We start from the raw sequence: 23,363 nt of genomic DNA, 5'->3' as shown, positions 1-23,363 counted from the left end.
ACCAAATAATTATATATCAGAATCTAAGTGATATGTTTCTGTTGAGTAACCTGAAAGAAAACTATTGAACATAGTTCCATCCCACCTATGTGACATTGTATTAAAGGAGTAAACATGCACAGGGGGGTGGGGTGGGGAGTGAAGCAAGATCAGAATGGTGATTTCCCTGCCCCTCTCAGCCACATTTCTGCCAGAAAGCCCTCCCTGCAAGTGCTCTTCATCTGAGGAGGGAAGTTCTGTCAGCACTTCCCTTCTGATGCAAATAGCAGGCTTCAGCAGGGAAAGTGTTAAACTTCCTCTCCCTGCCCAACACAGTCCAAATCCTGCTGCAGTTGTTAGAGAAGGATGTACATTAATTCCTTCTGTGTAAGTAGTGGTCCATGTAGCTTGCCTCTTAATCTTGAACCTCTGGAGATTTTGATCATACAAGTGCTCTAAGGTGACTGCACCTCATACAGAAAAATATAGTTTCCTCCCACTAACTTCATTTTCAGGGGTTGAAAATAATATTTTTCTGAATTTAAAATACTGTTTGTTGACCTTAATATACTGCACAGTTTTTGATTGCAAGTGTTATAGCATGGTAATATTGACAGCAAGACTTTTTGAAGGTAGCTTGCAAGATGATGTTGTGAGACAGAGAAGAGTCCTAAAAGGAGTGTACTAATAAAAGGTGTAACCTTGCTTACATAGTGTGGCAGATGGTTTCAAAAGCCAGGAGGAGGAGGAATAAAAATTGTAATTCAATGTTGTTATGACTTTAAAGCAGATAGAAAGTGGAAGTCCAACAGTTCTCTCCTGAACCAAAGCAAATATTTCCAATCAGCATCCTTTGAGTGGACTATAGTACTATGTTAGGTAAAGCTAAAGGTACCCCTGCCCGTACGGGCCAGTCGTGTCCGACTCTAGGGTTGTGCGCCCATCTCACTTCAGAGGCCGGGGGCCAGCGCTGTCCGGAGACACTTCCGGGTCACGTGGCCAGCTATTGATCTATTTATCTACTTGCACTTAAGGGTGCTTTCGAACTGCTAGGTGGGCAGGAGCTGGGACTGAAAGACGGGAGCTCACCCCGTCGCGGGGATTCGAACCGCCGACCATGCGATCGGCAAGCCCTAGGCGCTGAGGTTTTACCCATAGTACTATGTTGGGGGCTCATAAAATTATCTGTTATGACAGAAGATGTGCTACTGTGAAAAAGATACAAAGCAGTTAAGATTGCCAGCAAATAAAGTAAGAGGGGAACTTCCGTCCTTAAGTATGGAAGTTAATATTAAATCCAGTTTTTTTAATGAGGTGAGTTTTAATGTTCAGCAGCCTTTCTAGTTCAGCATGTCTAAGCACAGTTCTTTCTCATGTCAGAAAGCAAGGGGGAGATTTTTGTCAGCCACTACCTGAAACAATTAAGAGTGATTACAACTTACCTTATTTCATTATATTAATTGAAAAGCTTGAAATTCATGTAGCTCTTTTCTAACCAGTAACATTCTAATCGCAAAGCTGAATTTATTGCTGAACCATTTTGTGTTAATGTTTTTCTTTATCTTTAATGTATTATACATTTAAAGTACAAATGTATTTTGCCATCTTTTTGTGGAGCTAAAAAGCCTAATCTCAGAACCTAAGCTTTCTTGTTCTAATATTTTTTCATATTATATCCTAGGTTGAGGGCTAGGCCTCAAAGTAGCTTGCAATATAAAAGTAAAAAAACAAATTAAAAATGCCATTAAAACAAAAAATTTGTAAATAACCCTCAACTGCACTTGCTACATTCTAAATTGTGTTCCATCTCAATTGATAAAACTGCACAGCATTCCAAATGAGACTTGGGAATTGAAGTTCTGTGTTATTGGTGAAATTTTCATCTTTACTACATTCAAGTCTACATTCTCTGCAGCCGGTAATTTTTATATCCAAATAATAGAATTTCACAGAAAAGGAATCTAAAGGACTTTGGAGAAAGCTATGAGCAAGTGATGCAGCTATCTATATGGCAACAGTTGCCGGGTGAGAGGTCTTAATCCAGCCAAAACAAGGCAGGACAAAGTCCCCTTGACTTCAGTATTAAACCCATGCTTCTCATTGATTCCAGTGTGGGAAAGTTATTGACATGCCAATATTACCTAAATAGTACCGTTTATATAAAAGGTAAAAGAGATGCCCTGAGTGATGCTTTATAGAACAAGGGTGGAGTATAAAAGTGCATTAAATAAATAAATACGCACAGTTGCTTTTTGTATACATCCACATAATATGATTTCTAATTTCTGGTAGATAAACATGTGAAATATATATGTCATAAGTGCTAATAACAACCATGATGTTCATTCAGAAAGTCAGTGCTTTATTTCATTCATTCTTTTATTAACTATGGAAACAGATTCTCTTTAATTCTTCTACTTTAGTGACTAAGGAAGGGGCTTGGCTCAGAACCGACTACAGCAGTAATGGCTTTAGGCCTGCTTGGTCCTTCTAGAGTGATTCAGTTTCCATAGATGATTCCACCTTGGTGAGTTAGTTTAAATTATCCCAGAATGTGTGCTTAAGCTCTTCAACGGCTCTTTTAAGTGTTCTGCTTCTTGTTGATGACAGCAAGAGTGCTAATTGCCCCAATTACACTTCTGAACCAGAGCCTTGATGTTGCTTACTTTGCCTCAAGGAGAAGCCTTTGAACCTAGTTTGTATCTCCCAATACCTGCTCATCATCTGGAAGAGCTGAGTAAGGCTGTGGTAGTACAGTAATGGCGACTAAGCATCTGACAGAAACATTCATAAAAGCAGGCTATAATCCTATAGCAGGCAGTCTTCAAGAAAAGGGAGTTCCTGGTGAAGACTAGTAGGATTGTAGAAAGGCTTACCGGTAATTCTAATAGCCTGTGGGTGGGACTCATTAGGCTGCTCTGTAATAAATTTTAATTCAAGTAATCTTGGGAACCCTGGCTTCTCACTAGCTGCTGTTCATTTGCCTTTTTGCTAGGAGACAAGACTAACTTAACTTCCACAACAGTGCACATTGCCATGGTACGCTTCCATACCGGCAAATCTGCATGCAGTGTAAGTTGGAAGGGACAGCCTCAACTAGTTTCTGCTGCAAATTGCACAGAAGTTATTATGAAAACTGTCCCTGGTGAATTTCTACTCAACATATAGCAGCTAGACACAGCCTCATACTGGGATTGGGGGCAGGGGAGAAACACATGGTATATTTTGTCAAGGATAGAGAGGGTGGGGGCTTCCCCTATGGGATGCTTCTTTAGTTGTTTGGAACTATGGGCTCTGCTGGCAGTTTGATTTGGAGATTTTATTCGGTCCCCCTCCCACCTGAAGTACATATAATTGTGATAACTGCATATTCTTCCCTCATCTGTCCCTGCCTCTGTTCTTTGCCTTTTTTTTAGATTGAAGGCTGCTTGGGATAAGGGCATGTCAGACCTGTACTTTATAACATGCCATACACATAGATGGTGCTGTGTGAAAAACAACTGCAGTATTGTAAGTGATTGTGCAGAGGGTCCTTACTTGAAACTGATGACCTTCTAAGCTTCCGTTCCCAGCATTTCCTTGGTGATCTTTTAAGGAAGAAGATTCTACAACTTTCCTAAGCAGCTGGTTCTATTGCTGATCAGCCCTTTCCTCTTGGCAGTTTTCCTATAATTTTAAATCTGGTCGCCCCCCCCCCCCTTTTTTTTTTTGTTTTATAACCCCTTTTGTATCTGCTATTTTTGAGATGGTCAACAGCATCCCTTAATCTTCTGTGAGCTGAACACACTCAGCTCCTTATCTTCTCCTTGTATTCATAAGTCTCATATTCTTTTGAACTGTGGTACTCTGTTTTAAATATCTCTTTCTGACACTGCTGCACAGAATAGTATTATGGGTTCTGCTAATACAGGTTGGATTGGCCTAGCTGTACAGCTTTGCACAGGCTTGTCGGACTGAACCCTCCCCCTCTCACACAGTGACGCATTAAGAATCTGCAAGTCTTGCCATACCACATTTCAAGAGACCCCCTTGGAGAGTAATGATGTAACTTTGTTATGAAATTAACTTAAAATTATGTTTGAGTCACACCGTTGCAGAGGGAAACCAATGAACAGGGAGTGACTTGTTGAGCTTCAGTCAACAATATGGGCTTTTGGCTGCAAGAAGCTAATGGTTAGCATTGAAGAAGGCTGCCATGTTTCCAGGCTTGTAAGTCTGCCACCCCCACCCCCACAAAGCAGATGTGGTCATGAGTAAAGAATCGGGCTAAGCACTAGGCAGGAGATCTGGATCCATTTTCTGCTTCTGGCAGAGTTTCTCACTGAGCAAATCATTTTTGATCCCAGTTCCAAATTTTTAAAATGGAGTACAGCAGTGACCTACCTCACAGGGTTGTTGTGAGGGCGCAAATAAAGATTGTAACACACTTTGCTAATTAAAAGTGCCACAGACGTGATTGGTGATGGTGTTTACTTGGGTAATAGTCCAGTTAATGGTTAATGGTTAATAGTCCAGTTGTGTAACATTAATTTGTCTGTTCTACAGATTTTTTAACTATTGGCTGTGTTGCATGTTAAACAGCTGCCCACAAAATGAAATATAATACTTGATCAAAAATAGAAATCAAAGTAATGTACATTTGACAAAGATAAGAGCATGGGTAGGTATTCCCATCACTCAAAAAGGTGTTATTTACTCCTCAAAAAAACTGACAGAAGCACAGATATCTGTGTGACTTGCAAAACTAAAACTAAAAACATAGGTAGCTGTATGTATAGTATGGTTATGTCCACAAAGACTGCTGTATTTGCATAGAATACATTGGTCTGCGAGGCAGCTACGCCCTATGGACCACTCAATTTCTTTTACAGCCTTCACAAAAAAAGAAAGAAACCCCACCAAAGCAGACCTTTCAGGGCCATAATTTTTCCCAAATTACAAAAGAATAGTCTTTAACCTTGCCTAACTTGGTATCTGCCACTTGTAATCCATCTAAGCTTACCGGTACTTGTGCCTAAATCATAGAAGGAGGAATGGAATGTGATTTTGTTGTGACTTCTGTTTTGAAGGGAAAGCCACAATTTTTGTTGAATTTAATCATTGTTTCACTGCAATTTACTTCAGTGCTAGTATCTGCTGTCAATATAGGTAAACCAAAATGTTCAATACAGTGGATGTTTAATGTTGAGGCATATTTGTGCATGTAAATAATGGTTCCATGCACCACTGGTCTTCAGCTGGTGCATTAGGGCCTGATCCAAGGTGGGTCGCAACAGGAGCTGTGCCACCATGCAAATAGAAGGTAAGAGATTAAGAAATGGGTCCCTAAATGCATGTTTGAGTTAAAAGTGGGCCCTGGGTCTGCAAAAGTTGAATGTCTGCCATACAGCATGACCTGGTAGCAGATTTCAGACCGCTTACTATTTCCTTGGCAGAAGGACAAAACCTCATTGTTTGTGACCCATTTCTTCTCCTTTGTGGGAATATGTAGGACCCAGACAAAAAAGAGGGGGATTGTCTACACATCATTCCACCAGCAGGTGTCTGCATTCAAAGGTTGCTAGTGGATCTGGGACCAGCTACCAGCTGTCAACGGATAAGCTAGCCAAGGACTGGACCTCTTTCAATGTGTAAACTTTTTAGATTGGTGGGGGAGGGTTAGAAAATATGGCAGAGGCTTGTAATGTTATGCATAATGTTGGATGAGCTTTACTGCCTTTCTGTCAACACCAGAAATTGGGTTTCCCAAGTGAACTTTGCTGGGGAGTAGATTGAAGATTAAAAAAGGAGCACTTCATCCGGTGCATACTTAAAAGGTATGGTATTCACTGCTCCAAGCAGTGATGGTTGCTGCATTAGATGGCTGGAGAATAGGTTTGTCAGTGGTGCCTCGGTCTTCACAAAGCATTATGCCACTAAATGCTGTTAGGTTAACAGCAGCAAAGGGCTGTCACTCTCCTGTCCTCATAGGCTTGCTTAGAGGCAGGTGGTTTAACATGGTGTGAAGCAGAATGTTGGATGAGATGGGTTATTGGTCTGATTCAGCTGGTCTATTGCATTGTTAAAGAGCTTGTGGTGCAGATTTACCTGTGGGCTGAAGCAGGTGGTGCAGGGAGCCCTGTGGCTGTATAGCAGGAGAAGAGGTACTGTGGGGTGCAGAGAGGAAAAAGGCTAACATAAAAGTTTAAAAGAAACCAGTAAAAAGGGAGAGAGGCATATTTTTCTGCAGTTAGCACACCACTCAAACCTTCATCCCAAAGCTCTCCTGTAAATATGCAAATCTCCACACAAAATTTAGCAGTTTAATTGTACCTTTAACAAAATTTATTGCAGAAAAAACTGTCATGAGCTAGAGATCACTTTGTCAGATAGCACCAAGTGTTATCTTAAATGGGTGGAGATGTACATCTGTGCAGAAACACAACAGTCAGAGGGCTCAGTAATACAAGAGAGAGTTGTGCTACATTATGCTGCAGAGCACAAATAATCAGGCAAAAGGATGAAAGATATAATCAGCTAGGGCGTGGCGCATTCCCAACTGCTAATAAAGTATGGCAGCTTTCATGTTACAGGAGTCTGTCTGGCCGTTGTGTAAGAGACTTTATAAAGTTACCATACTTTGGAACAAAAAAGATTTCAAAGGGAGGCTCCAGAATGATGTTGTCGAGTTGGAGTTCATTTTCAGATCTGACACCCTAACTTACGTCTCAGTATAGTTAGGGAGTGCCTCTGTCACAGCTGTCCCACTTTCGGTGTTCCTGTTCACCATCTTTTTTTCGGCAGTTTGTTAATATTTGGGAAAGTTTGCACCTACTCTGCTAGGATTGCATTGCATTATAATGCTGCCTCCTCTTTTACATGTGAACCAAGGATGCCGTTTTGTGCATTTTACAAAGTGGGCTCTGGCCCATGAAACCTTATGACACAATAACTATTAAGTCTTTTAAAGTGCCAGTATCCTTTTTTGTTAATGTATGATTTGCGCATTATTGGTGTGATGCATTTCTACGTACAGAGAAATATTGCACACCTTCCTGGTGCTACTAGTAGTTGATGGGTGTTTTCTCATTTCAAAACTGTTCCAGTGCAATGCTTTGGGTGTTGGTAAGATTGCCATACATCCAGAATTTCCCAGACATACTGGAATACCACATTTTCCAGCAGAAATTGGCCAAATGTCTGGGAAAATCCAAACATATGGCAGCCCATGCTGGCAGTGCTCATTTTCCCTTAAAACTAAAGAAAGCTCAACAATTTTTCAGTCTGGATTTTCACTGTTTGAAATAGTGGCAACCCTATGGTTAGTCCTGCTTGTATTGTCTTGTGGCTGACATGGTGACTTCGTTCCTCTCAGGTGTGTCCGCCTGTGCTGCCTATTTACGTTGTTCTAAAGAATATAGAAGCAGAACCAGTTTCTGTTACCTTCCACAATTCCCATTGATGCTGCCCAGTTCAGCCTGGATTTTTTTCTTAATACTTAAATGCTGCCTGTGGAGCTACTTGCACGGGAACACCCACCTGACACATAGGATGATCTGGGGTGGGGAATCTTTGGTCCTCCAGATGTTCTTGAACTACAATGCCCATCAACCCCAGTGAACATGGCCAATGGGTGCTGAAGTTCTCTAACATTCCGGGGGGGTAGACTGAAGGCATGTTTCCCTTTCCTGAAACATATCCCCAGGGCTGCAGAGATGACAGTATTTTTCTGATGGTTCTGGGTTGGGAACAGAAAGTATTCCTTACCTGTTCTTCAGGATGCAGAAATCACCAGTGACTTAGAGGAGCAGGACCAGCCAGTTTTGCCCCACCTTTCCTACTAGCAATGGCTTTTAATTTAGATGCATGGGATAATTGGGGGTAGAGAGGAGTCGGGAGTGGAGTAGACTTTCATCCTTTCCCTTTATTATCATCAACTTTCTTTTGTAAGCACATGGAAGAGTAGCAAGCAAAGCATTATATGATCCCCATTTCCTGCCTCGGCTCAGTTTTGCTCTCTGTAGCAAAAGCGCGAAGAGGATGGTGATGGAATAAACAGCTCATACTGCTCTTCTGAAAGTACTGAGAGCAAAGGAAATGGCAGTCAGATTGTTCAGGGGGCAGCAATGGGAGTGTACTGAAAATAGATCCAGGACCTAGTAATTTTGGTTACAAATGTCTTCAAGATGTAAGGGGAAGAGAATAAAAGAAACAATTTAACTGTCTGTCCAACCACCCTTCTCTCTTTTAATATTTATTAGCCTGGTATATCAGGAGGAGGATATACAGGTGGAGAACCCAACTCTCCTTCCTTCCAGGCAGTGTAGTGTAATGATTATGGTGTCATAGTAGGGGAACCAAAAACTCACTCGGTGTTCTTAGGCCAGTCACACTCAGCCTAGCCTACAGGATAAAGTGGAGCAGAGGGAGGGCCGTATGTATGCTGTCTTGAGCTTCTTAGAGGGAAGTAGGACACAAACATAAATAAATGAGACGAGTAGATTTTCATGATTTCCACTTTCTACCTTATCAACTGAATTACTGCATCTTGCTGCAATCGGTGAAAGACCTATGTATCTGAATGCATAACTAGGCCTACTTTACCAAAAAATCTATACTTTTCCACAAAAAGCACTGGTTGTAAAGCAAGCTCCCCCATGGAGCAACATGAAGTCTGCACAAACTCCTACTTCATAGGAGTCCTTGGACATTAAGCAAGCCTTCTTGTGCAAGTAGACCAGCATAAGAGACAAGCAGTATAGAGCATATCACTAGAAAGCAATTTATTAATACTGTCAGCCAGAGCAGTTTCCTGCATTTCATTTCCAAGTGACACCTATCATCTCTGTGAAAGGACTGATAAGGCGATCTGTGCAGGGATCTCTCAACTTTTTAAAAATTTCATTAAAATTGGCAGGTGGGAGGTTTGGACTGGATCCACAACACGGGGGGGAAAGGGTTAGCTGTTTCCATGATAAAAAGTCTCCCTGGAGCAGCTTATTCACTGGGGGTGGGACCCACATTTACCCCTTGAGGCAGAAAATTTATATTGGGGGAATCTGATTTTAAGAAGTTACAGGAACTCCAATCAGGCTCCTGACATTCTCATGTCCAGTTTGTCCCTAAGAGGCACTCTTGATCAAAGTGCAGTTTCACCCTCATTCTGATTTTTAAGCTCAGGAAAGAGATGTTTTTACTGTGGATAAAATTTCCCTTCCTATAGGAAAGAAGAAGCAGTTAAGACGGCAGGCTATTTCCAAGCACGTTCCTCTTGTCACTCCAAAGAATTTTGGTGCAGTAGATAGGGGCAGATTCATCACCATCTTTGTCTTTAAAAGTGGGACAGACTAGCCAGCAAGATGACCAGCTGACATTTTAAGGAACCATTTCTGCCAGGGTGCTCTGCTGAGGTAGTAATTCAGAAAAAAATCAGAAGAATAGGACAGAGGAAAACAATGGTTTCTATTTGTCCAGGTTCCTGACAGAGGCTTCCATCTGTTCACAGCTGAAGTCTGTTGCTGAAGATTCCACTTTCTCCCTTCTGCTGGCAAAGATTTAAATGATGTCACCTTTTTTTTGTTTTCAAGTTTTATTTTTAAAGGGATTACATGTAGAGAAGCCTTTACCTGGTAAGTGAGCCCTTAGGGGAAATTATCACCATATACCCAGTTCTGTCCTTGGATTCACAGTATAGCTTCTTGACTTACATGCTTCCACAGTTAAAAGAAATTTGGTCAATGCTTTCGACTTAACTCTCTAGCTGATGATACTAATGCAGGCCTACTTATCAGCATGGATCAACTCCGGGAAGGTAAAACCAACCTTGTCTTCTCTTTAGAAATAGCCGGATCACATTAGCTCTTTCTACTTAGGCAACTAACTCACCCACTAGCCTTGGGCCACACTTTACAAAAGAAAGCACTTCTAGAGTTTCTCCCTATCTATTCACAGTGCAGTTTCCAAGCCCATGATATGAGAGGAGGTTCCAGACCCTCCCAAGTGCTCCAACAAAGGTTTAACTAAATCACGAGGCAGACACATCCCAACTTAGTCAGGACCATTCTGTAAAAAGGAAAAAAATAAGAAAAAACCCCTCCCCGAGTTGACAGGGCTCCCATATAAAGACACCAGTCTGCATTGTGTCGCAGGCAAAGTCTATGTTCCTTATAGTGAGATCAATGGAGTCCCAGAAGTTCCACTCAGTAGGGATGAAGGGGAAGCAGGGGAAGTATATGAGTCTGTGGTGACTCCCCCATTATTGCTGTTCCTCCTTTTCTTGTCAAAGCTGTAGCACCATCCAAGATAACTCCATGGCAGGACTTTACCGGAGGCTGCTGCTGCTGCTGGCCTGAGAGCTGCCCACACCAGGGTGTTCAGGGCTATGCCGATTCTAAAGAGAAAAAAAATGGACACACATGCAAGAATGAGAATGAAAGTTGTCAACAATAATGAAAGGCCAGGAGAAAAGGCCCCACATCTCATTCAGTTCTCTGGCACCTGAAGGTACAATTACTTGAGCTGGTGGAAGCATTCTTCCCAACTTACTTTCTTTTTCTTCTTCTCTTTCTTCTTCCTTTTCCGCTCAGGGTCATCCTCTTTCTTCTTCTTTTTCTTCTTGTGGTCAGAATCTGAAGGAGTTTCTGCCAAGAAGAGAAAAGGAACTGAAGCAGGAACTTTGAATGAAGCAGGAATTGCGGTAGCTTAGGCCGCTAGACTGTGGAATGCTAAATTGGAAAGGAAGGGCAGGGGTTGGTGAGGGCAAATGCAACCACAGGGCCCAAGGAGGAAGCTTCTTACCTGGAGGGACAGGATCCTGCGTACGACTCTGCTTGTGTTTGTGCTTGTTTTTTTTCTTAGGTGGCTGGATGTGCATTAAGCGACACTGCTCTGGCAGCTGAGGTGGTGCAAAAGAAACAAAAGAGCATGTTAGTCCACTGAATACCACAAATGTTGTTCCAGAAAATAATCACAGGTGCAATCATTTGCAGGGAGGGGGTTGCTTGTCTCTTTGGTAACCTGGTCCCACCATTATCTCCCATCAAAACTTGCAAGAAAAGTTTCTACTATGTTCACTAAGCTTACTACTTGGGTCTCTTATGAGCTCGGAGCTCCCTAGGCTCCTTGGCAATCTACCCTTCACAGAATATGGCTAAAGCATTACTCTGGAATTCACATATGAGTCAACCTTTCTCTTCATACCTGCTCTGCAAAAGAGAGTACTAAATTTGGCAGTACAGTGGTACCTCCGTTTCCGAACTTAATTCGTTCCAGAGGTCCGTTCTTAACCCAAAGCCATTCTTAACCCGAGGTGCGCTTTTGCTAATGGGAGTCTCCCGCTGCTGCTGCGCCGTTGCCGCCATGCAACTTCCACTCGCATGCCAGGGCAAAGTTCGCTACCCAGAATACCTACTTCCGGGTTAGCGGAGCTCGTAATCCAAAGCATTCGTAAGGAGGGCGGTATGTAACCCAAGGTTCCACTGTACTTCTCTTTGTGACTCCTGCCTGGGATCCTTCCCTAACTTCAGCCTACCTACTACTGCCTATTCCATCAAGGGAGATGGATCCCATTCTGCTGGACTCTTAGAAGTTTCTCACAGTACTCATATTTTTCCAGTGCACCCTAACATCCATTTACAACTCTGGCATAATTTTTTTGTCATTCAGGTCATTATTTTCCCACCGACAGTCAATATTTCCTTCCTCCCTTGCAGCCCCCACCTCTAACTTACCGGGCCTGCATGGAGACGAAAGCCTGTTAGCATGGTACCGGTGATAGGGTTGAACGAACTGCTGCAGATGGGAGGCTTCTCAATGAGAGAACGCAGGCTGCTGTTGTCATGTGAACCTGGCAAATCTATCATCCCTGGTAGGTCTGGCAGGAAATTGCTGAGCTTCTCCTTCACCTTTTTGCCACAAAATTTGTTGTAGGCATGCTCCAGGTTGTAGTGGGTGATCAGGTTTGTGCTCCCTGTTAGTTCTGTAGTACCTGGCAAAGAACAAAGGACATGACAGAACTGCCTATGTTTGGCTTGTTGGGATTAACAGGACAAAGGCAGATAGAAATCTGGCAAGCAAATCCTTCAAATATGACACTACTTGCACCTGCAACTGACTTCTTTGTTGAGATGACAAGAGGACATGTCCAGCCTCATACACGCAAAATGCTTTTGGTGAAGCCAGATCAAGAAAAAGCTTTGCTCTGCTTTCTGAAAATGTACTTCTCTTCTTGATAGGCTGAGGCATCCTGGGATGAAAATCCCTAAAGTCCTATTCATGTATACTTGAAATTAAGTCCCACTTATGCCATGGGAGGTTGCTTCCAGGTAATGGTTTGCAGGACCCTCGTCTGGTAACAAAACAAGTCTGCACACATCACTAAGCCAAATCATGGCGTCACGCAAATCATGCTTGCTGTGCTTCTTCCTGAGTCCTGCTGATGCACTACTCAAGGTCAAGTTTGGCTATGCATGACATCCAATCTGGGCTCATGTTCTGTCTCTCCCGACAAGCCATGAGCTGTTTGTTGTTGATCACTCATAGTTTGGGGGAGACAGCCATGACCCCCGAGGCGGCATGCAGTGCTGAGCCAAACCATGGTAGTGCAACAGCCACAGCCTTTGCTCTGGGAATGCTTGCTCTGTGTGCTAAGCCAGGTTTTGGCATATTATTGTTACATGTTCACTGGGCCCCATTTGCTTGTGGTGTTTAGACAGTGCTTTTCAGACGGACCTTCCATATAGATTATTACAGCAAGCATCTATTAAGGAGGAAAAGGCAAACAGGGGCTTGCCATGAAGTTAATGATGAACTTCAGCGGCTTCCGCCTCGGCAGCGCCAAATGCGGATGCACCGTATGACTCCGCCTCCCTGTTTTGATCCGGCACCTCATTGGCCCCCGGTAGCTGCCAATCGAAATCCCACCACTACCTGCGCTTCCGCGAAGTCGTCAGCTTCGCCTGTTGGGCCTAAGTTCCCACAGGAACAGGGAGGAGTGCCCATCAAGACGCAACCGCGTATCTCTATTGGGCCATTCTCCCGCGGCGCCTCGTTGGCATTGGCCAAGGATGCAAGGCCCGCCTCTACATTCCGGTAGGCTGAGTGGCCCCCCGAAGCCCGCCCCCTCCAACAGCCACTTACCTGGTAACTCGCGCATTAGGTAGAAGGGGCCGCTGGCGGCCGCCGCTTTCTCTCCGACGGGGGTCACGGCAGGGACGGGAGGTGGCCCAGTCCCCGGTCCTCCGGGTTTCCCTGGTCCAAAGCCCAGCGCGGCGGCTGTGGTAGGCGGAGGCGGTTCCGTCCCTCCGAAGAGAGCGGAGAAATTCTCCATCATCCCGGCGTGCCTCGCGCAATCTCCTCCCATTGGCTTCGCATCTTGGCTGTCCCCTCGGCTCGCCTTGTTTTCATTGGAGGGCGGTGAACCCTCCTCTTACGTGTGATTGGCTAACTAACCTGGAAACTGGGCCGCGTTCCGATTGGACGGTCCTCTGCTTTCTCGTGACGCATTTTAGATGGCTGCATGACGTCGGCAGCATGCGTCGAGAGGCCTCAAGAGAGCATTCCCCCTAGTTTGTATTCCGAATCCATCCCAGCGATTCTGAAGTCGGCCAATGATAGTGCGCGGTGTTGCTCTAAGCTCCGCCTTTACGTTGATTGGCGTAGGCATTGGCCAGCGAGCCTGAGCGGAGGAACGACGAGCGTGCGCCGCCGGCAGGCGCTAGAAGCCGTCGGCGAGGGGCTCGGTCAGCGTGAGGTGAAGATGGCGGTGCTTGCTCCGCTCCTGGCCCTGATCTACTCCGTGCCTGGAATCTGCCGGTGGCTGGCGCAGCCCTACTACCCGCTGTCGCTTCTGCTCTCGGCTGCCTTCCTGCTGGTGCGGAAGGTGCCGCCGTTATGCCACGGGCTGCCCACCCAGCGCGAGGACGGGAACCCCTGTGACTTCGACTGGGTGAGGAGGCCTTGCCCGGAGCCCCTTCTGACTGGCGCCCCCCTCACGCCTTCTTTCCTCTGTGGGGCTCATCCGGCTAACTGCCGGGAAGGGAACGTTTCTCCCCTTTGCCCAGAAGGGCAAGAAGAGAAGTCGAGATCTGCCGTTTGGCATCCTCGTCCCGGAGACTCTCGACTCTCCGACTGGAAGGAACAAGACTCTCTCTCTCTCTCTCTCTCTCTCTCTCTCTCTCTCTTTCTTTCTTTCTTTCTTTTCTTCCTCTGCGCTATCAACTGATGGCGCTGTTGTTGTTTTGATGGCTGGTTCGCCATGTACTAGTGAAGGGTGACTAACTTGCGGCCCTCCAGATATTGTTTATTTATTTATTGAATTTATATACCCCCCTGTACTCGGAGGTCTCAGGGCGGTTCACAGAACATAATCAAAATATAAATCCGGAATACATAATCAAAATAAAACAACCCAATACCCCCCCCCCAAATTGTTGGGCCCCAATTCCCACCCTCTTTGGTTACTGGGCATGTCATTTGGGGTTGGTGGAAGTTAAGAGGCCAACCCGATCTGAAGGGCTGCAGACTAGCTGCTGTTTAGTATTTTATTAATCACCCTACACTCGTAAGGTCCCGGTTGTTTTAATGGTTTTCAGAATGACACACACAAAGGCAAGACATGATAATAGTTTGTGTTTAATGTAATAAGCTCCTCTACCTCAGGAGAGGACCCGAAGCACAGGTGAATTTCTTCCCAACCTCTGATGGGAGTGACCTCCAGAAATATCTGCCAACTTTCACACATAACCTACCTTTAAAGTAGTGGAGACCTGCTCTGATCTCCACTTCCCAATATGCTGGTATTTGTCTGGCTGTCCTGTTCAAATCTCAATGCTTATAATACCACCAGAGTGTTTGTTTGCATGACAAACAGCCCCAGCTTAGATAGTAAATTCAAAGTGGTTCCCACTTGCATTCTTCCTCTGGTTCTTCCTCCTACTATTGCTTACCATTTCCTGCCCTTTCCTCAAATGGCTCCTGTTCTTGCACTAAACTGCATACAAAAGTTCAAAAGAGCTCATAAAGGTGTCTCTGAATTCTCAACATCTTATGATAGTTTTTTCATTTCTGGCAACTCTGCCAGAAAACTTCCATTTCATTTTGTGCTCTCCTTCTGTTGTAAAGCACATGTGTGCTCAGCAACTCAGTAAGTCAAAATTCCTTTCCTGCTGCTTCTTCTTTCATATCTCCAGTCCAAACCTCAAAAGAAGCTGCTTTGAGTGTGGTAACCCATAGCACTTGTTCTCATGTCACACTGTGGAGTTTCCTGCCCATATGAATTGCTCATGTAGGAGAACGTAGTGATCACAAAACTAGTTTAGTTGTGGGATCTGGTGTATGGGCAGTCTTAAAAAGACATTTGGACAGACAGCCTTTGAATTCTTTAGATGTGATACATGTTTTAATCATATGGGTTGCAGTAAAGTATTAATTGGGTCATCTCTGGTTGTGTAATTCTGTGGGCATGACCATAGGTTCTGTAACAGGTAAGCAACAGGCTGAGAGGACTTCTGTTACCACTTGCAAGATTAGGGAAGTTTTTAATGTTTGATTCTATTTTTAATATTCTGTGGGAGCTGTCCAAAGTGGCTGGGGAAACCCAGCAAGATGGGCGGGGTATAACTAAGTTGTTGTTGTTGTTGTTGATATTATTATTAACACCTCGCCATGTGTAGGTTGCTGTTGTACTTGAGACCAATTCCCATATTAATGAATTGGCCCTAAAGTTTGTGTGTACCGCTTAATGTAAATTGCCCTGCACATAAAGCAAAAACAATTTTTTATTATGGTATCTTAAGTCTACAACAGTGATATATTGTGCTAGACACTAGTTTTTCAGATGTACCACGCTGTATTTTGTTGCATAAAGCACCACAAAAATTGTTTGGTTTTGCTGCAACAAGATATCATGGCTATTCTTTTTGTATTTGCCTCATAAAACACTTTAACATTTGAGCAGGATGTTTATGCAAGATTGCACTAGCTGTTTTAGTGAAAAAATATTTTCACTGCAAATCCTCCTTTACGTGGAGGTAGTTAACTGCATAATTTGTTTTTCATGTAACAAGAAAAAGGTAACATAGAGCACTTGCACAATTTACTAAATGTACAAAATAAGGGTGATCCTTGCATATGCTGTCACATAAAAGTCAGCTCTAGTTTTATTTCATCGTGCACCTGCTTGGTTTGTGGTCCTGAAACTTCCAAGCAACTGTAAGCTTCCCTTAGAACTAGCAGTATGACTAGCTAGATGATGGATAAATGTGACATCTGCTCTAAGGACAAGCCAGCTGGTCCCTTTTCCCCTCTGCTTGTACAACCACTTACTGCCATCTTTCTTTTTAGCGCGAGGTGGAGATTCTTATGTTCCTCAGTGCCATTGTGATGATGAAGAACCGCAGATCCAGTAAGTAATGCTTGTTCTTTATCTCTCTCTTTTTTGAGTAAAGCTTACAAATGATTCAGAAAACAAAGATTTCACAGCTATCTTTAACCTGTATCAAAATCTTATTTTTTTAAAAATCAGTATGGTCCAGTCAGTATGTTTTGAACAAATAGCTGGTACAGAATGGGATGTAAGTGGGATGAGGTTGTGGCAAAAATTCACACAGAAACAGAAAGCACCTAAATGATTTGAAAAGTTTTAAGATGAATGGCTGCTGCTAGGCCCTTGTTCTTCTGCTACAATCGGTGCATTGTCCCTGTGCATTCCTGCTGTAGGAGTGGCTTCAAAAGGTGACCTGTCTGTTTCTTTTGTTTTCTGTCCCATAATACAAAGATATGGAGGCCAGCGGGGCAAAACTTCCATGTGCCAAGACTTGGTGTATTATGGGTGAGATTAAGTGAAGGTCAACATGGAGGTGATAAGAATATAGCAGAGAACAGTGACTGCCTAAGATGAAAGGATATGCAGAATGTGGGGTTTAGCTTGAAATGATATGGGAAGCAGGAATGACCTGTAGGCATGAAAATAACACACTTACTCTCAGGAAATGTAGAAAGCTACAGCAAATGCTGTAAAATACAAAACTGTACAGTTAGCCTAGGACAGCACTCGTTTGACAAGAAAACTACACTGTGTGTGTGTGTGTGTGTGTGTGTGTGTGTGTCTATCAATAGCATTCTAAATATGTAATCTGTCTTGCACAGAAAGCTTCCACAAATTTTTAAAAAGTTAAGCTTCAGTCAAAATTCCAGCTTGTTACTGGGCCTATCAGCCATAAGAATGTGCTTCTTTCTCTCTCTCAAGTTACTGTGGACCAGCATGTGGGAAACATCTTCATGTTCAGCAAAGTAGCCAATGTCATCCTTTTTTTCCGCCTTGACATCAGAATGGGACTGCTCTACCTCACCCTCTGTATAGGTGAGTCATCCTAGTTATATCCTAGTTCTAGTTTTAGTTATATCAATTGAGGAGGACTTGGACATCATAAATAATAGGACTTTAGATGCAAAATCCACCAGTTCTGCATTACCACATAATAAATCTTTCATAATCCCTCTATTTTTGGGCATTATTCTTGTTTATAGGGCAATGCCAACTTGCATTAAGTGGAAATAAGACTACCCCATGATTGCCATATCTAACACTGCAGCTGGAATCTGCTGCCTGAATTCCATTTTCTTGAGCTATTGGAGGAGGGCTGTGGGAGAATATAATCCAGGGAAGCTTTTGAGAATTCTGCCAATCTCAAAAGCAGGGAGGAACCACAGCTTTTGTAGAGCACCTACCTTGGAGAGCAACTGCTAGTCATTTTAATTCAATACTGTAGTAGGTGGACAAAAACTCTGGTCCCATATAAAGCAGCTTCCTAATCCCATCCCAGCATAGTGCTAAACCAGGGGTCAGCAAACTTTTTCAGCAGGGTGGGGTTGTCCACTGTCCCTCAGACCTTGTCGGGGGCCGGACTATATTTGGGGAGGGGGGAATGAACAAATTTCTATGCCCCACAAATAACCCAGAGATGCATTTTAAATAAAAGGACACATTCTACTCATGTAAAAACACGCTGATTCCCAGACCGTCCGTGGGCCGGATTTAGAAGGCGGTTGGCCCGGATCCGGCCCCCGGGCCTTAGTTTGCCTACCAATGTGCTAGCTAAGCTGTGCTTGGTGTGTGCCTTTTCAGTGTTCCTGATGACCTGCAAGCCACCTCTGTACCTGGGTCCTGAATACATCAAATATTTCAGTGATAAAACAATAGATGTGAGTATTTTATTCTCTGCACTCTCATTTGTTCTTGTGGACTTGGATAAACTGGGTATAGCTTATTATTTTGGGTATAGTGTATTATATTATGCTGACTTCGTTTCTTTACAGTAAGAAAATGAACACAATAAAAACCCTTGTTAAAACAGAAATAGGTAGTGCTGGCTGAAAAGGAGACACTGCTTCAACAAGGTTCCACAGTGACCACCTTGGAAAATATGCTCCCCTCCCACTTTTGTCCCTGGATCTGGAACATTTATTCTCGGGCAAGTGGATAGTCTGCAGCTCCTGGCTTTTCCTGGCACCAGCAGTGACTGAACCAGCAGGGAGATGATGATGATAACTGTCCACTTTCCAGGCCATAGATGGTCACTGTTGCTGCTCCAACTGTATGTTCTACATTTTCTTTCTTGGAGCTCAAGGAGGCATATATTCTGTACATTCACACACACACTTTGTTCCCATAACTACCTTCTGTGGTAGATTGGCCAGAGAGAAAGTGTCTGGCCGAAGGTCCCTCACTGAGCTTCACTACTGAGTGCAGATTTGACCCCTGATCTTCCAGGTTCTAGTTTGACACTTTATCTAACCATTGCACTGCATTAGCTCTGCTTAAGGAGGCCCCAAGTTTATTATTCTGTACTGCTGTTTCCTCTTGCTGATTGGTTTTTTTAAAAAGTTGCATGCAGTCTTACCGCTCTGTGAGCATTGTGGAAATTTTGTTTATAGATATGGAATATTAAATATTATTTAAAATATTTTATAGAAATGGTACATATTAACACGAGAACTGAGAGTATTGAGACCTAAGAAGATCTGAACAAACAGTGTCATTGGCAGTCTAAATTGATGTCGGTTACTGGTGGTGGAATGGGACTGGTTCAGCCCAACTGAAAAAGCCTTGCCCTGAGCTCTGAAGTTCAGACAAAGGGAACACTTTCTAGATGGTCTTAAACACAGAGAGAAGTGCAAGCATGAAGTTGGACAGGCATGTCCAACAGGTAGATCACTGGACCTCTGTGGTAGATCACTGGTAGATCATTGGCTCCCCCAAAGAAGCTGAGCAACTGTGGCTCCCCTAAAAAAAGCTCAACATTTTACCTCCTCCTTAAAAAAGCTCAACAACTTTGACCTGAACCCAAAAAAGGGGGTAGATCACTGCCAGTTTTTAACTCTGTGAGTAGATCGCAGTCTCTTGGAAGTTGGCCACCCCTGGCCTAGTATATGAACAATTTGGAGCTATGCCATGATGGCTGTGTACTGCCTCCAATATTGGAGGTGGTTTGCATCTGAATCCTAGTTCCTAGGAAGCACAAGTAAGGAAAGTGCTGTTCTGCTCTGCCATTGTGGGCTTCCCGTAGGCATCTGGTTGGCCACTGTAAGAGAGGGTGCTGGGCTGGCTGCTCGGATCCAGCAGGCGTCTACTGATAACCTCCTGTTCTTTGCCAGTGTCTCTCAACTCCTGGACCTCTATGGGTTTGGATTGTGATTGCTGATCCTCCTGTGCAGCAGCTTTCCCCAACCTGATGCCCTCCAGGTGTTATGAAGCTCTAACTCTTGTCATCCATCCCCACTGGCCATGCTGGTTGGGGCTGATGGGAACTGGAATACAAACCATGTTGGAGGGTACCAGGTTAGAGGAGGGTTGATGGTTGTGTGATCCTGCCTCAGGATAGGGATTGTCCTTCCGTATCCTTTCAACTCTATTGGAGTGTTGTATGTGGCCATTTGAAGGTTGTGCATTGTGTCAGCCTTGATCCCTCTTTTGCAGGAGGAACTAGAACGGGACAAGCGGGTAACCTGGATTGTGGAATTCTTTGCTAATTGGTCCAATGAGTGCCAGTCATTTGCTCCCATCTATGCAGACTTGTCTCTCAAGTGAGTGGTTTACTCTTTAATAAAGTATGGTGTCTTAGCGCAGGGGCAGGCAGACTTCAGGCACATGTGATGCCTAAAGTGTGATGCATACTTTACCTCCAGCACGCAGCATTTTTGTTGTGCTGAAGGGTACAGAAAGTCATTGAGTCCAGTATGTTCCAGTGTAATAACTATTGGGCTAAGATGAGTGTGTATTTTTATGCTGTGAACTGCCCTGAAATCTGTGGATGAAAAGTGGCTTATTCTTATATTTCTAAGATTCAATATTTCATTTGTTAGGTGAACAAAGATAAACTCACCAGGTTATTCTGATTGCAGCCCCAATGTACTGCTGGCTTTTAAGAAAGAGTGTTACTATAGCCATGCAAGTTATGGTTTAAAAGAGGAAACTTTAGTATCCTCTAAAGCAAACTTTAATGGGAAGGAACCTTAACAAATAGGGAATGTCCATGAATCCAGGCCCTTGTGGTTGCAGAAGGCTAGTGCTAATCCTTTCTATAGAATGGCAATTTAAAATTGAAGAAAATTAGTTCCCAAGGGAGTTTACTTTATTTGTGGTTCCCGTTCTGAGGTTTATTAGACCTAATAGTTGAACTAATGGGAGATGGGTGGGGGCAATAGCTCATTAGCTACTGGCAATTTCTGGATAAAACTCCATAGGAGATTCTGGTGACCCCACCAGACATTCAACTGAGGCAAAGCCCTCCCCCCACCCCCTTGTACTGAGGTACCAAAGTGAAGGATTACTCTTTAAGTGGCTCTTGGCAAGGGCCTGGCTGCCGATGGCTTTTTTTGAAGCAACCCATTGCTTCCAGCAATGACCAGTAGATGGCCTTAGTGTAGAAAGTGTTTTCATTTTTAGTCCCTGTGGGGTTGAGTTATACATCAACGTCGTGCGTGGTTGCATAAGCAGGAAAAGGGTGGCTGTATAACTCAACACAGTAAAATCTGAAGCTTCCCAGTGCTTAGTCAGAGTAGTTCAAACTTGAGAGAAGTGAGAAAGCCCCTGGCATCAGCTTAAGGCTGCGCCTTCCGTGTTCTTTAATATTCTGTGTTATTGTCTGAAAGCACATGATGCCACAACCTTGGTTGAAGCTGAGATCATCTAGGTTTGGTTAGTGTCTGGATGGGAAAGTGTCTGGGACACATATGTATGCTGTCTTGAGTCCATGCAGGAAGAAAACAGGATGTGACCATTAATGAAATAATAAGCATCTACTTTGTTTCATGGTGTTTCTTCCTGCATACTAACCATTGCTGTGCCTCCCCAGATACAACTGCACTGGACTGAACTTTGGGAAGGTGGATGTGGGCCGCTACCCTGATGTGAGCACCAGGTGAGCTATTTGCTGTAGGAACCTTGGGAGAATGAGGAAGACCACAAGGCTAAGTGTGTGATATGCAGCACCATGAAAACTTGTTTTGCATTAGCAGGGCAGTGTGGGAAGAGGAGATGCCGTGTTGTGAGTAGTTCATATTAGGGTAATTCAAATCAGAAAAATTTCTGATTTCCTAGAGAGATGTAATTAGCATGTTTATTTTAGTTGAATTTAATAAACAAGGCTAAAAACTTAGAATCAGCTATGGTGACCTAATAATTATTTGTGGTTGGCATTCATTATGACTAACGAAACTGTGGAACAATATTTCCTGAAGGAAAAACAAATCACTAGAAAATTTCCTGGCCCACATCAATCTCTGGCTAGATATTCCTTTTCTTATTCTCCCTGGACTCAAGCCCTTTGTCTCTTCACAGGTACAAAGTCAGTACATCTCCTCTCACTAAGCAGTTGCCCACACTAATCCTTTTCCAAGGTGGGAAGGAGGTGATGCGCCGGCCACAGATTGATAAAAAGGGACGAGCAGTCTCATGGAATTTTTCGGAGGTACACTCTTATCTGGAGTTTCATTTGTATGCTGTCAATATCAGATGTGCGCCTTGTATTAAGCTGGGGGTCAGTACAAGGTAACACAAAACAATGCTGATCTTTATTTTTGTCACAGGAGAATGTGATTCGGGAATTCAACTTGAACGAGCTGTACCAGAGAGCCAAGAAAGTGTCTAAGCAGCCTGAGGTCCCAGAGGAGTCTCCAGAACAGCCTGCTGTCCCTGAGGTCCCCAATGGAGAGAGCAAGAAGGACAAATAGAGCCCAGAGGACTGGACTGTGTTCCTTTACTGTTTAGCTCCCCATTCCTCTTCCATTGCCATTCTGATCTCTCTCCTGGGACATCAGCCACAAGCTGCTTTCGCCCACAACGCTGGTGCTGGGAGATGATTGTACATGCCAGGGAGCTTCTATCTTCTGAGTGTAGTTGCCAGGGAGCTTCTATCCTCCTGGGCTCAGTGCCTCTCTGCTGGCAGCAACACATTTCTTTTGGACTTCCCCCATCCCCTGATCCTCCTTCCAGGAGTTGCTAGGTGTAGTTTCAGCAAGATAAGATGTGGCCCCAACTCTATAGAAGCTAGAACCTGTTTCTGCATCTAGATGTGGGGCTGCAGGCTTCTCTGGCAATGAATAAGAACTACTGGGGGAGCAAGAACTTGGTGGACACTGTAAATGGGCAGGATGGGAGGAATCACCACTTTCGGTGGAATTGACTCCCTCCTGTCAAAGCTGTGACACCTCACTCCTGTTTGAATTGGTTTTATCCAGGGTCGTATCTGTGGCTGAGAAGCTACAGATATCACTGAAGAGTTTTGACTACTTGCTACCCACTGCCCTCTACTGCACCGACAACAGAGCTTAAGTGGTCTCTTCCCATCCCAAGCCGATGGGTGGACACACAGTGTTTCTTTGCTGAACTTGAAAGTGCTGCTGTGCCAGAGAGTAAGCAGCAGCCATGCAGTCCTTCTGGATTTCCTGTTCTCTGCATCATCATCATCAGCTGCTTGCATGGTGTAATATGCTGAGGATGTGCAGTAAGAAGGGGGTCCCTTCTGCCCCCAAACTGGAGGAGTAGCTGCTTCTGCCGTCCAGAGTCATAATTGACAGGGTTCTTATAGCTGCTAACTCCATTTCCAACCCAGGGAGCTTGTTCATGGATACGAACAAGCTCCACTTCACTGTACTCATCCACCTTCACACTTCTGTTAATTGTCTTATACGGCTATCTCTAATAAACAAACTTGGGAATGTCTTCTTCTGGGGCCTTTTTGTTTCTGAGTTGGACTACTTCCACAGTCTGTAGTGATTTATGCAAGCATTTGCTTATTATTATTATTATTATTACCATTATTATTTATTAAATTTGTATACTGTCCCTTCATCCATAGATCTCAGGGCATTCTGTACTTTCTTTCTTTTTTTAAGGATGTTTCCTA

General features: G+C 43.9%; 2 protein-coding genes across 3 annotated transcripts; one reads left to right on the top strand and one right to left on the bottom strand.

Annotated features, from left to right (window-relative positions):
* Positions 1-9,528: 9,528 nt before the first annotated feature.
* MED19 (mediator complex subunit 19) lies at positions 9,529-13,318 on the bottom strand (the record flags this gene model as incomplete). The annotated part of the gene is made up of 5 exons (XM_083700959.1): positions 9,529-10,348; positions 10,504-10,598; positions 10,756-10,852; positions 11,688-11,944; positions 13,096-13,318. 5 exons carry the CDS (start codon positions 13,316-13,318, stop codon positions 10,280-10,282), a joined length of 741 nt encoding a protein of 246 aa, XP_083557085.1. The 3' UTR covers positions 9,529-10,279.
* On the top strand, positions 12,941-23,179 carry TMX2 (thioredoxin related transmembrane protein 2). Of its 2 annotated transcripts, none has more exons than XM_083700932.1 (8): positions 12,941-13,047; positions 16,300-16,360; positions 17,204-17,317; positions 18,083-18,159; positions 19,934-20,040; positions 21,312-21,377; positions 21,797-21,926; positions 22,045-23,179. In XM_083700932.1, the coding sequence occupies exons 2-8, from the start codon at positions 16,318-16,320 to the stop codon at positions 22,186-22,188; spliced, it is 681 nt and encodes a 226-aa protein (XP_083557058.1). In that variant the 5' UTR covers positions 12,941-13,047; positions 16,300-16,317; the 3' UTR covers positions 22,189-23,179. The 2 variants fall into 2 exon arrangements, with proteins under 2 accessions (XP_083557058.1, XP_083557057.1); XM_083700931.1 differs by lacking the exon at positions 12,941-13,047 and adding an exon at positions 13,471-13,903.
* The last annotated feature ends 184 nt before the right edge of the window (positions 23,180-23,363 follow it).

The sequence above is a fragment of the Podarcis gaigeae genome (assembly GCF_964106915.1).
Source record: "Podarcis gaigeae genome assembly, chromosome: 1".
In the NCBI taxonomy this organism is placed as follows: Eukaryota; Metazoa; Chordata; class Lepidosauria; order Squamata; family Lacertidae; genus Podarcis; species Podarcis gaigeae.
The sequence above is the reverse complement of the archived record's forward strand: the minus strand, read 5'-3'. Positions and strand labels throughout refer to the sequence as shown.